Source organism: Sorex fumeus, unplaced genomic scaffold (genome assembly GCF_029834395.1).
Source record: "Sorex fumeus unplaced genomic scaffold, SorFum_2.1 ptg000047l, whole genome shotgun sequence".
NCBI lineage: Eukaryota > Metazoa > Chordata > Mammalia > Eulipotyphla > Soricidae > Sorex > Sorex fumeus.
The window spans coordinates 49,052,469-49,066,093 of NW_026606104.1; the positions used below are offsets into that span (position 1 = coordinate 49,052,469).

Sequence of the window (13,625 nt, forward strand, 5' to 3'; positions counted from 1 at the left end):
TCATGCACTCAGGAATTACTCCTGGCGGGCTGGCTCATGCACTCAGGAATTACTCCTGGCGGTGCTCAGGGGACCATATGGGACGCTGGGAATGGAACCCGGGTCAGCCGTGTGCAAGATGAACGCCCTACCCTCTGTGCTATCTCTCCAGCCCCAGGAATGGTAAATTTTTGAAAACAAACAACAAAAACAATAAAAACCTCCAGCAAGCATGATATTTAAACGGTGAACAAGTCATAAAGCTCTATTTCCCATTAAATCATGACAAGAGTAGTCAGCACAATGATCTGGCATTATAGTGCTCCAGCCAGAACACTGCAGCAAGAAAAAGAATGAGAAATGGGCATAAGGGTTTGAAAGGAAGAAACTAAACTATCATCTTTATAGATGATGATAATTCAGGAAACCTCAAATAAATCAATTATTATAAGAGAGTAGCAATACCCCAAAATGAAATAATAAACGTGAATGGATACTTATTTTATTTACTCATGGGTCTCCCCAGAAGTGCTTTATTTATTATTTCGGTCCCTTGCCAGTAGTGCTTGGAGGCCGGGTAGGGGAACCCCACGTGATTCTCTGCCTGACCTGGCAGGGTTCTGGGAGTCACTAGGATCACATCTATCAATGCTTGGGTGTCATAAAACAACATCTGGCACTGTCTGCTAGGCCCTCAGGTATGCAAAGCATGTGTTTCAACTTTTGAGCTATCTTTCTATCCTTTTAATTGCATTTTTAAACATCTGCAAGAATCAGGTAGAAATGAAAATTTAAAAATATGATTTGTAACAAAAACCACAAGATATCTAGGTAGAAATATATTAAGAATTTGTAGAAGTACAATTGGAAAAAAATCACACAATTTACTAAGAGTTATTGAAGAAACCCTCAGTAACTTGAGTTATATCAAGCTTAGGTACTTGATGATTCAGTGTCGTAAAGATATTCGTTCTTCTTCAATTGATCTGTAATTTTGCTATAATTAAAGTAAATATTCCCACAGGCTATTTTGTGGATCTTGGAAAAAGCTCCATGTAAAATTTATGAGAAAACAAAGGTCCTTTCCTAGCAAAAATAAAGAAAAGGGAAACCAACAGGGAAAAAAAAATGTATAGAACAGTACTACAAACACAACACAAATAAATCTTAGGAACATAATTTTGAGTAATGCCAAGACTACTGACAACATGATTATGTTCCTATGAAGTTCAACTGCTTGAATACTAAACAATGGATTTTAGCAACACACACTTACATGCTAAGTATAAGGAAAAGCTGAATAATAAATACAGAGTCAAAGTAAGGTCACTGTAATCATTCTTTTCCCCAAGTTGGAAGAAGGCTACATAGGTACTTGTTGATCATCTACTTAGTCTTTAATAAAAACCCATTTTAGAGACATCTGCTGTTGGCCACAGCTCGGTTCTAAGTTGGAAATCCCTGGTAGAACAATGGTGCCCAGCCCAGCCTGGCCCTCGGTGGGCCTTTCGCTCCCCGAGCCTTACCTTGGCAGGATTCAGTGCCGTGATGATCCACACACAGTGCGCATTGTTGTCATACTGAATGGGGAAATTGGGGGAGGTGATGATGCCCGAGGGGCCTCGCAGGTGGGCATCACACATGCGGGCTGCAGAGAGGACGAAAGACAAGCCTCTTAGTTTAGACCAGGTCCAGTCCCTGACCTCCCTGCCCCAGGAGAGACCAAGTCTGTGCCCTTCTTCCCCAGGAATAAGCTTTTGCTGTCCCCTTCTTTGCTCAGTGGTTTCCAGCAGACTCCAAAAGGAGGCATAGTGCTGGCATGGTACCCATCACCTGCTGCTCTGAGGCAACAAGGAACTTCCCGGGCCCCTCACTAGACTGGACCCAGGGAGATGAGCAGATGCAGGCTCCCAATGATGTCCTCAAACAAGATGGCCCCAGGCCCCTAAGGGTGCACTTCTTGCTGGCCTGGGAGCTTGCCGGCCTGTCTGTCTCTCCCCATTTGCTCTTGGGCCTCCTGAAGCAGAATGTCAGCATGACTTTGTCACGGTCACCCCATTTAAGGTCTCAGGATGTCTGTGCTTGGGGACTCTGCCAAAGTCCGTGGCCAGGCACACAGTGTGATTTCTGAGCCATTCAAGGCCTTGCTGAGTCCTTCCTCACACTCAGCCTGAAACTGACTTGTGACGGGGAACCCAAAGATTCAAGGTGAATTAGAAGAAGTGCTCTCCTCAAGTAGATATAAAGTGTTATCAATCACGGCTTAATCTAATTAAGCTCTTTAAAATAGCTTCTGAACTAATTAGATTAAGTAGTGATTGATAACAGTTAAGGTACTACATTGTACCTAGGTGTTTGCTTTCTTTAAAAAACCGTGTTCTTCAGTTCTTGCCACTTCATTCTTCAATGTTAGCACTCAGCTATTTTAATAAAGAGTTCTATGAGCCTGTTCTGTTGCTGCCCACATGGCAATTTATCCTAATTGTAGGCAAAGTGCCTAACAGTAAAGAAATAGTGAGCCAACGCAACAAGCCTAAGTGTGTCAAATGAAAGCGGTGTCAAGCCTGGTTCCCTCTGACGGCGCCCAGTCTCCTCCACTCCTCTCTGAGCACGGACAGGGCTGTGATAAACCTTTCCCAGGAAAACCTTCCTCGGAAGGGCAGCGGGGCCGAGTCACAGCTCCCAGACAGTCAATCTCTTCTCGTTTCCCATACTCATTCCCGCACTTGCTCATCCAAACATTTATTGAGTGACTATTATAGGCCAGGCTGAGTGTGGAGTGAGAAAAAATGTTTATGACACAGTCCCTCTGCTTAGAAGAAGAGCCTGGCAAGGGGAGGAAACAGGTGCAACCCAGCACCAGGCAAGCACAACGGAAATGTTAGAGGGGCAGCACCGTCTGGTGGACTGGAAGATGGTGTTGATGACCCTCAGCAAGGCCCAGTGAGGATGGCACTAATGAGATGACGGAGTGGGGGGGTGGGGCAGGGGGGGATGAAGGCACACCCCAGGCTGGGGATGCCATCAAAGGGAGCTGAGACGGCCAATCCCGTGCCAGATTTATTCCATCTCACTTACGTCCATGACTTCCAAGCCCAAGAATCATTTTCTACCTTTCCTGTGGCTTCTTGACCTGGGATTCCCTTCCCATGACCACATGTGAGACCAACATGGCTACACTCATCAGACTAAAACCCTGTTGACAAGATCAGGAATAAAACCCTAATCACAGGACCCTGCTAAAAAAAAAAATCTCTGGGTTCAGACCCCAGCCCTCCGGAACACTACTCTGCCCTTCTCAAGTCAGCTTTTGTCACAAAAAAAAAAAATCCTTCGTTTCAAACCCCATTTATCTTGTACCTGTTTCTAAGAATTAGAAGATATTTGCAGTCTGTCGAAACATGAGAAAGATAATTAGAGAGAACAGGTCAAAAAGGCATTTTGCCCCTTTAAGGGCTTAGAGGTGTTTAATTAAAATGTTACAATCTGCAGATAGTTAACATGGAGTACCTTAAAAGAGGCATAGAATAGAGCATCAACTACCCCTGCCTCCCATAAACACTTCTGTTTGGGAAAGGTTGCTGGGGAGCTGGGAGCAATTTGCAGACAGACAGACTTCCCCCTGAGCAGCCAGAGATGGATGGCTCATTGCTATAACCAGCAGAATGGTAGGTTCTCAGGCAATGTCTGAATAAAGGAATAAATGAATAAAGGAATAAACCCACTTCTGCTCCTTGATTTGACTATTCCCATTCAATGTTTGGGCTGGTGAGCTTTGTAGAGACTTCGTTGGAACTTTTTTGTGTCTAAGTGCTTCAGGTACTTGGCTCCCACCCCCTACTCCCCACCCACACACATACACTATTTTTCTGGACACCCCTATGACCTAGGATGGATGATTAGATCCCAGGTCACTGGAGGGAGATTCTGGATGGATACATGCCATGACCAGTGCTGGTACTCAAATAAGTTGGCAACCTAAAGGGAGGTGCTCCAGAAGCAAGCATCCCTGGTTTCCATGCTCTGTACCCTGGCTTCTATGACCAACTCCATCCTCAGCCTTTCCACAATCCTCTGGACCCACTCTGTGTTCAACGTCAGGCCAGCAAGCCCTGCACTGTGGCTACCACCACTTCAGAACCAAGTCACCACTGGGCCTTGACTGAAGGCCCCACTCCTGCCTGAACTTCCACCTAGCTTGTGATGTGGGGAACTTGCTCCGTACTCTGCTACTTTTCACAGACATTTATCTTGATTTATATCTTGATTTGTATCTCCCCCTCCTCCATGGACATTAACAGTTTCCCTCTACCCACCTGCTCTCTATCTTGTCCCCTTACCCAGGGGAGATTCCTATGTCCACCATTATGGCCACTTCCTTGCAAGTCCATCCAAGTTGAACCAAACATGGACAACAGATATTGCCACTTTCCTCAAAAAAAGAAATGATGAAGATTGCTTTCTGTGTGGCTTTCTACAGTATACATCACTAGCAGAGCACTTTATCAGCAGCACAGAGGGCCAGGGGATTTTGGGAACACTGGGTGTGTAATCTAGCACAGTGGTTAACAACCTTTCCGCGGTTGTACATTGGCAAACATGAACCAGTGGTTAAATAACACTGTCAGTTAAGCAGCAACATTTTTTTTGGTATTGACTGGCAGGAAATTCTAGTGACCAGGGGTTGAAAAACACTCTTCTTGAAATTAGTACATCCCCTAGGGAGAATGATTTTAGAGAAGAGAAGCAGAGAGGGTGGAGTTTGAGAGATGAGAATTAGGGGTTAGACTTGGGGAGAGGAAGAGAAACTGGGTCAGAGGGGAAGGGAATGAAGGGTAGAGGTGGGAGGTGGAATGGGGGAGGGATGGAAGGAATGAACACTGAATTCTGAACAGCATCATACTGAGGGGAGGACTAGGAAGCTGAGCCAGTGAAGGGCACCAGGGAGGAAGATAGGCCCCTCCTATTTGCATGACGGCTGGTTTGTGCTCTGATCCCACATTTCATTCCCATTTCATGGTAACAAGGGAGAAGGCTCAGAGCATTGCAGCTTTTTGTCCTGGGCCATCTCATGTGCTAACAGCAAGACAGGAACTTGAACTTGTATCTTTGAGTCTTGAGTCTTGGGTTTCATGTATATTAATATAATTGACAAATATAGGCATAGATTTGAAAGGTAAATTTACATTCATATGTATGCATATATTGGCATTATGATAAAGGTAAAGGCCCTCCCGTTGATCGTCGATTTGCTCGAGCGGGCCCAGTAACGTCTCCATTGGAGACTTTGTTGTTACTGTGTTTGGCATATCGAATACTCTCGGTAGCTTGCCGGGCTCTCCGAGAGGGGCGGAGGAATCGAACTCGGGTCGGCCATGTTGGCCGCTTGTAAGGCGAACGCCCTACCCGCTGTGCTATCGCTCCAGCCCTTATGATAGGTATTATGATAGGTATTATATAAATATGAACATATATGTGTACATATGTAAACATACACATAGTGGTTTCCCCCTATATTTCAAAGGAAAAAAATCCAATGGTTTTCTGGGGCTTACTCCTTGATTCAGTAAGCACATCTCATCTGGCCTGGTGTTCAGCATCTAACCCGTCAACACCAGTTTGTGGGTATCAGAAAGAAGCTCTCCCAATCTCCTTTCTGCTCTCAGAAAGGGCATTCCTAACACATTCCTCCAATCCATTCCTAACACTGAAACCAGAGCAAACTGGACACTTTCTCAGTGCTTTACAGACAGGGCTCCTTAGGGTCTCAGGCTGCCATGGAGCTGGCTTAGGGGGTGACTGAGAGTGTTGGGTGAGTGGGCAACTCTCCGGTCTTTCTGGACTCCAATAAGAGCTCTGCTTGCATCTGCTGCATGTACAGGATGTGAAGGGGATTCTGGAAATGCTGAGAAGACCGAGTTTCCATGTAACACGAGTCAGATAAGGCTTCCTGTACATAGTCCTGCCTCTCTGAAGCTGGAGATACAGAGCTGGGCTTTTCCTCACCCTCACCCTCCTCAAACCATCCCGAGGATTCAGATGAAATGCTTGTTTTCAGGGTTGGGAGTGGAGGGAAAGGATAGGCTGAGAATGCCTGCTTCTACATTACAAATGCTGGTGCAGTCCCCAACTGTTCATTCACTTCAATCACTGATTCATTCAGGTCGTCCTCAAATGTTTTGTCAAGAACCTATTATTTGCCAGGCCCCATGTTTTAGTCGAATTAATTGGGTGGAAAATGAATATTTAAAATCAAATCATATTTTAAATGCATTAGAGGGAAAACAATACCACTGGGTAGGGTAGCGAGTCCGTTTAAGAATATGATCTTTCGGTAACCTGCTTATTACTGCAGCTACCTTGCAATTGAAAGAGTTTTGTCCCTTTCTATTCTTAAAGCAGGGCTCACATAAACTTTCCTTTAAAAAAATCTTCATTAGAATTATAATTCCAACTAATTAAAAACAAGAGATTTGAAAAGGAGAACTTAAAAAACTGCCAAAGTAAAAGGCTCCTTAAATTTCATTTGGATCTTGGCCTTGAGCCATCAGAGAAGCCCAGGAGAGATCAGCCATGCACAGTCCCCTGAGCTCTGCTCTTCTCTCTTCCTCCCCCGTGGTGACCCTGGTGGGGAGGCAGGAGTGGGGGAGGAGCAGGAGGGGGAGCCTGCTGGGATCCCCTCTCTGCCAGGTGCACAGGCATCTCCGCCCATGAAGAAGTTGGTCACAGTCCCCACTGTGGCAGAGCCAGCTTGCTGTCCCAGTTCCTCATGTGGGCTATGGGATAAAAACAGGACAGAAGAACCACCAAGGCCCACAAGTCAGGAGGCAGCAGAGCTGTGGTCCTGGCCAAAGCCTGCCTGAACTGTGCCACACAAACTGCAGTTACAACATGACTAGACAGGACTGGGAAGGAACTGGCTTGGAAAGAAAGCTGCAGCCACCAGAGCCTGAGGGGGTGAGTTTTCCCCCCACTTCCAGTTCTCGAAGGCTGTTTCTCAATAGTGCTCAGCACCTTAAACCAACAAAGGGGCTCATCTCTCTCCTTGAGGACAAGTCCTCTCCTCATTGAGTCTCAGTGACTTCATGATGCCCTTCACTGACCCTGTGTGGACAGGAGGTTCAAGAGGTGGTGAGACTGTCTAGACACCAGATTCATGAGTGGTGATAGCTGGACTCGAAACCCAGTTCGGTCAGATCTTTTTTATGTGATTTCCTCCACATTCCACCATGACACTGGATGGTGTGAGAATGGATGCGGATAAGCTTAGCACAGTGAGTGCTCAGTAAAAGTAGGGTAGGCAGGGTAAGGCCCAGTGCACGGAGTGCTCTGAGCAGAGAGCATGTGTGTGGAGAAAAAGATGAGCTAAAAAGATTCTGGAATGTGAACGTCCTTCCAGGGCACGGCCCTTCCCCACCCCGGGCACAGAGACGAACCACCATCATTTCTAGAAGAACAACAGCCCTCCAGTGGAAAGGTCTTAGGGAGAGAGTAGATCCTGCCACTGTCGAAAGGCATCATTATTCTGGCTCCTCAAAACGCATTTGGGAAGAACAGATGGGAAAGAGTCTGCTGGTCCCCAAGTCTGATCATCCTCTGTCTCTCTACACAGTTGTTGTTTGGCTCCCTGGAATCCAAGTGCTGTGCTGTTCCATTATTCATCTGTTGAATCATCCACTCGGTGCTTGTTATTGGGTGCCTACTTTATGCCAGACCCTGTTCTAGGCAGTGAACAAAACAGATGCCCTTGCCCAATGCACGCATCCAGGACATGGGCATCTGACACCTCCTACACCTCTAAGTGCTTCTGTATCTGCAATGCCCTCCGATGTCCAGTAACACAAGATGGGCATTGTCATTACCAAAATCTCCACTTTAGGAAAGAAAACCAACCCAGAGAAAATACCCCATTCCCCATGTCTAGCTAGCTCTTGAGAAAGCTGAGAGTTTTATCCCACAATGATTTTGTTTGATTTTTAAAAGATTATTAGCTAGGTCGCACGGCAGAGCCTGGCAAGCTCCCCGTGACGTATTCGATATGCCAAACACAGTAACAACAAAGTCTCCAATGGAGACGTTACTGGGCCCGCTCAAGCAAATCGACGATCAACGGGAGGATCTTTGCCTTACCTTACCTTATTAGCTAGGTAGAGTCTGAACTAATATGGCTAAAATCAGTGGAAGTGCAACATATATTAACTACAGATCAGGGCCGTGGTCACCTACAAGCTGAGGGAGAAGGAATGAAGCTAAGGACTATTTGAAATATAATTTGAGAACCCTGATTTTGGGAGATGTAAATGAAAACAACAATGAGATATCATCTCACACCACAGAGACTGGCACACATTCAAAAGAACAAAAGCAACCAGTGCTGGCATGGATGTGGGGAAAAAGGGACACTCTTTCACTGTTGGTGGGAATGCCCACTAGTCCAACCTTTCTGGAAAACAATATGGACAAAACTAGATTTCAAAAACTAGAATTTGAGCTTCCATATGACCCTGCAATACCACTTCTTGGAATATATCCCGAGGATGCAAAAAAGCACAGTAGAAATGACATCTGTACCTATATATTCATTGCATCACTGTTCACAATAGCCAAAATCTGGAAACGACCCAAGTGCCTAGAACAGATGACTGGTAAAAGAAACTTTGGTACAGCTATACAATGGAATACTATGCAGCTGTCAGGAGAGATGAAGTCATGAACTTTGCTTATAAATGGATAAACATAGAGAGTATCATGCTAAGTGAAATGAGTCAGAAAGAGAGGGACAGACATAGAAGGAATGCACTCATTTTTGGAGTATAAAACAATATAACATGAGGCTGACACCTAAGGATAGTAGATACATGGGACAGGTAGATTGCTCCATACCTGGAAGCCTGTCTCATAAGCAAAGGGGAGAAGGCAGCTGGAATAGAGAAGGGATCACTAAGAAAATAATGGCTAGAGGAATTGGTTGGGATGGGAGAGGTGTGCAGAAAGTAGATAAAGGAACAAACATGATAACCTTTCGGTGTTTGTATTGCAAACCAAATGCCCAAAAGTAGAGAGAGATTATGGGGAATCATGTCTGCCATGGAGGCAGGGTGAGGGTGGGAAAGGGGGAGTACACTGGGGATATTGGTGGTGGGGAATGTGCACTGGTAGAGGGATGGGTGTTTGATCATTGTGTGATTGTAACCCAAACATGAAAGCTTGTAACTATCTCATGGTGATTCAATAAAATTAAAAAAATAAATAAGGATCAGGAACAACAACAAAAAAAGAACCCTGATTTCTTATCAACACATTAAAAAGGGGATGAAGAAGTGGAGTTCCACTCTGCCCTTCTTTGAAATAATTCTCTAAGTTCTTTTCCCTTAACTCTTTCCTTTGATTTCATCCTGAGGCATATGCTGGAGAGAAGCAAATCTTTCCTTCTTACCCTGGAAAGATTCAGAAAGTAACTTTACGGTGGACTGAACACCTTCTTCCTTCCAACAGGGCTCTCCAAAGAGTCTGCTGGCTTGGTGTATAAGCTACAGGGTGATGGTGAAACTCCTGCACCAAGGACTGAACTCTGACTAAGAGCTGGCACCACAGAAAAAGAGACTACACAACACAATGTCTGCTGGTACCTTGGGGGTGAGACCAGGGATGTTCCTACTACAGGAGCAGATGTTCTCCTTGGCACGAGGAAGCAGACAACTCAGGTCTGATGTAAAGATTACTCGACTGAAGGGGATGTCACCAGCCCAAATGGGTCCATTTGGAAAAGTGACTGCTGAGGCTCTTGGGAATAAGATGTTCTAGTGTGGGCTAGGAAAAAAACATGGAGAGACCTTTGGAGAATCTGAGACCCTGGTTCGAGTTTCTTTTTCATGGCTAAGAGCATTCTTCCTGAAGTGATAGGGCTGCTTATTGTCAATAAGTGCAAAGAAATGGGTTCACCGAGGCAGATGAATCGTGATGTATACATGTCATAATGGAATCTTCAACAGGACATTCAATAAGGCAACATCTTTTCTGAGCTAAGTGTAGTTGTGGTATATCTGGGCACTGTGCTAACAAGCTGTACCTATCTGGCTCCCCCCTTAGACTACAAGCCCATTCAAGGCAGTGGCTGTATTTAGCTTCCCCACCTCTGCCCCACCTGATCTTAGTACAGGCCTTAATACAGAAGAGGTGTGAAATCTGCATGTTAAATGAACACAGATCCTGAAGTCTGGGGAACAGCAGGCGCATGGTGAGCTGGTCTGGATGGGGGCTTGGGTGCAAGGTGCTGGTCTCCTTGCCAGCCCCACTCTCTGGCAGCCCCCTTTCCCAGGGTGCCCTCACCTCGGCACACGGGCCTGTGGTCGCTCCAGGCCGCAAACATGTCGCTCACTTTCATACAGGTGATCCGCTTGGACCCTTGCAGGTCGTAGCCCTCGTTGCAGGTGAACTGGACGCTGGATCCTAACCTGGGAGACAAGGTGTGTCTGTCAGCTCACTGGCGGGGCCAAATCCTTCCCATGTCTACAGGAAGTACCATTCCGAACTTCATTTCTCCACTGGCCCTTAATCTCTATGCTATGCAGTTTTCTCTCTTAAAATATTCTTGGGAAAGAATATCTGCTCTTCGTCTTCTTTTATTTGGGCCACTGATGACTTTAGGATTGAGCTAAAAGGTGACTTTGTGAGCAAAACAGCAATCCTCTGAGATAAGTATCAATTAGGAGAGCTAAGAGTGGGTGGATGATACCCATAAACTTTAATGAAAATGGAAGATTATGGGACACTGCCTTGGCCGTTAGAAAATTAGCAAAATGCACTAATTATGCCCAGTCCTAGGTTCTCCTAGATTACAGATGGCATGAGCCACCTGCTGACATGCCCTCACTGATGATGACAGTCCTAAGTCTCTGAAATTGGTAGCAGAACCCTCCTCAGTCCTCCCCTCCCACTTAAGGCATGGGCTCTCATTCCCAGGACTGGGCCCCGGAGAGCCATGGTCATAGCTTGTCTCTGGAAAGATTCTGTTCTCCTGTCTACACCATCCTCTCGGGTCTAGATTCAGGATCATCAGTCCCCATCTTCCCTCCAACCAGGTCACACACATCCCTCCCCCACCCCCACCTTCCTACAATCAGAAAGTTCCCAAGCAGAGCTTACCTGAAATCCGAGCCTAGTCTTTTTCCCCTTTCAGGTATGCCAGGGTCTGGACACATATTATGCCCTTGCGACACACCAACCTGAGTTACTACAAGGCAAAAACAGCACACACAGAGCAACGGATCATCATGGAGCGGCAGAAGCAGGCAGAGTCTCGGGGTGGGAGGTGGCTACGGAGATACCACGAGGACCTGCTCTGCTGGGGATGTGTGGGGTTGCTGGGGTCCTACTCAGCTTGCATGTGCAAAAGCAGGGGAAGATTCCCCAAACCAATGGCCCCCACCCCCATCGCCTCCTTCCATCCCAGTGGCCAGAGGTGAATGCCCGTGGCCCCAGGGACCACCCCATTCCACCCTTCAGATCCAGGGGCAGTGACTCTAGATGAGATGAGCCCCCCAACCTCAGCCCCGCATGGAGAAATGACTCGAGGAAAGTTAAATAAAAGGTGGATGTGTGGTCAGAAGTAGGAAAGAATGTGGGAGAGAGAAAGAGAGAAATGTGCAGGTTGAAGTTCAAGGCGGGGGCCTGAGCTCAGACTCAGAGTGTGCTGCCGAGACACTGGGGGAGGCAGAGCAAGCCACCCCAGCACATGCCACAGCCCATGCCACCTGCCACAGGCACCAAGCAGAGGTGGTGCCTGCCGTTATTCTGCCATGCGGAGACTCCTGTTTGCCAACACCAGAATCTTGTTTACATAATCCACGTGCATAGTTGTCTCTGCTAGAGGAGATGCTTGGGGCAGTGGGGACTGGTCCACGCACAGTTTTCTCCTGACTCCAGTGATGAGTGTGGACACCTGCTGGTCTACCTCATGACCAGTCTTGTGACGTTCATACTCATGGCCACCCCGACCTCATCCCCTCCGAGCCTCCTGGATACCAATAGGAATGACCTGTAGCTGAGCGATGATGCCCACGGTTGGAACAGAGACATTCTATGAGTTAGCCCATTTCCTTCCCACTCAGTGAGCATTATCAAGGTGCTCTGTCACTCACTCGCCTCTTCACACATTCATGCACATCAGTTGGCAGCATTAACTGAGGACCTACTATACATAGGAGGCCCTGGTCTGGATGTCATGGAAGATGCCAATGCCAGATGTCAGAAATGACGACTGTCCTCAAGGAGCTCTCCAGTGGGGTAAAGAGAGGAACCATGAGAGCACATACCTCCAAACAGAGAGGTGAAGGAAGATGCAAGGTCAGGGAAGTTCGCGAGAGGAGCAGGGAAGGCTGCCTGGAGGAGATGGCAGTTTAATCCCGACCTTCCAAGATAGAATTGGAGACAGGGTGGCAGAAGAGTGACACTGCAAGCACACAGATGGGGATGAGCAGGAATATGGACATAGTACTGGGAGTTGCCACAGGGGGCCCGAATGGGGGGCAGGGCGAGGGCAGGGAGTGTGGAGAGGCAGGTCTGAGAGGTCACCCGTGGGAGTGCCTTTCTGACTCCGAAGATGAAAGGGGGTCACCCAAGAGCCCTCGGCAGCCGGGGCTGCTCCTAGGAGGCCAGTTCGGGAGATGAGCGAGGAAGATCTGGGTGAAGGCTCAGAAGCGCTGGCCGTGGGGAGAGACAGGCAGCTGGGAGAGGGGGGTAGCAGTGAGCCAGAAGGAATCAGAAGGACTCAGGGAAGACCAGGGTGTGGGAAGAGGGCCACGGAGCCCTGGGCCTGGCCACCTGCAAGGAGGACTCTCACTCGACACACAGAGATGAAGCTGCTCTCGCTCGAAGCCTGGCACGACCTGTCCCAGGGTGTGGCAGGCCGGGGAACTGGCAGGTCAGGAGAGCCTGCAGACACAGGCAGACACGGGTGCTCTCCTGCCAGGGTGCCCGGCAGTGCCAGGCCTCCTCTTCTCCAGCATGTCACAATGTCAGGCTCCAGCAGGAACTCCCGCTGGACACCCGTCCCTCTCGCCAACCCCCATTTCCAGAGCTTCATTGTACACCATGCAATGTCCCTGTTCAGCCAGCCCAGGGCCGTCTGGACATGGAGGCGGTATTGTCTGGAGAATTAGAGCAAATTCCCACTGAAGGTTCTGCACACACTGGGGGCGGGGAGGCGGGGGCGGGGGGGGGGGAGTTAAATGGGGCCTCTGCAAGGTCGGAGCAGAGAGAGGGTCCTGGGCAGGGTAAGGAGACCACCAGCCCCGAGCTGGATCGGGGTTCATAAACCAACGTACAGATATGTATCACCACCAACCCTGTGAAGTTAAGCACCCACCCTCCTGCGGCTCCCCTGTCCGACCCTGCCCACCCACTGCTGCCTCCCCGACCCCGGTCCAAGGTCCCTGCGAGAAAGCAAGGGGACCATGCTCACATGGAAGCCTGGAAGGCCCTTTCCTGCTTCCTCCTCCTGCCAGTCCAGTCTCACTCAGTGCCCAGGCCCAGGAAACAGAAGGAGGTCAGGGCCAAGTGCATTCCTGGAATATTTGGAGTGCACCTGACGCCTACCCCCTCAGCACCCGGCCAGAAACCCAGCAGCGGCTAGTTTCAGGATATCC

At 48.0% G+C, this 13,625-nt stretch overlaps 1 protein-coding gene across 1 annotated transcript in view; it reads right to left on the reverse strand.

Annotated features, from left to right (window-relative positions):
• The window catches only part of CSMD2 (CUB and Sushi multiple domains 2), a 628,049-nt gene that overhangs the window by 290,788 nt on the left and 323,636 nt on the right, over positions 1-13,625 (reverse strand). The window contains exons 8-10 of the mRNA XM_056122939.1: positions 11,125-11,212; positions 10,309-10,433; positions 1,506-1,627 (exon numbers count right to left, since the gene is read on the reverse strand). Of these exons, the coding sequence (XP_055978914.1) occupies positions 1,506-1,627; positions 10,309-10,433; positions 11,125-11,212 (335 nt within the window). The remainder of the gene's footprint in view (positions 1-1,505; positions 1,628-10,308; positions 10,434-11,124; positions 11,213-13,625) is intronic.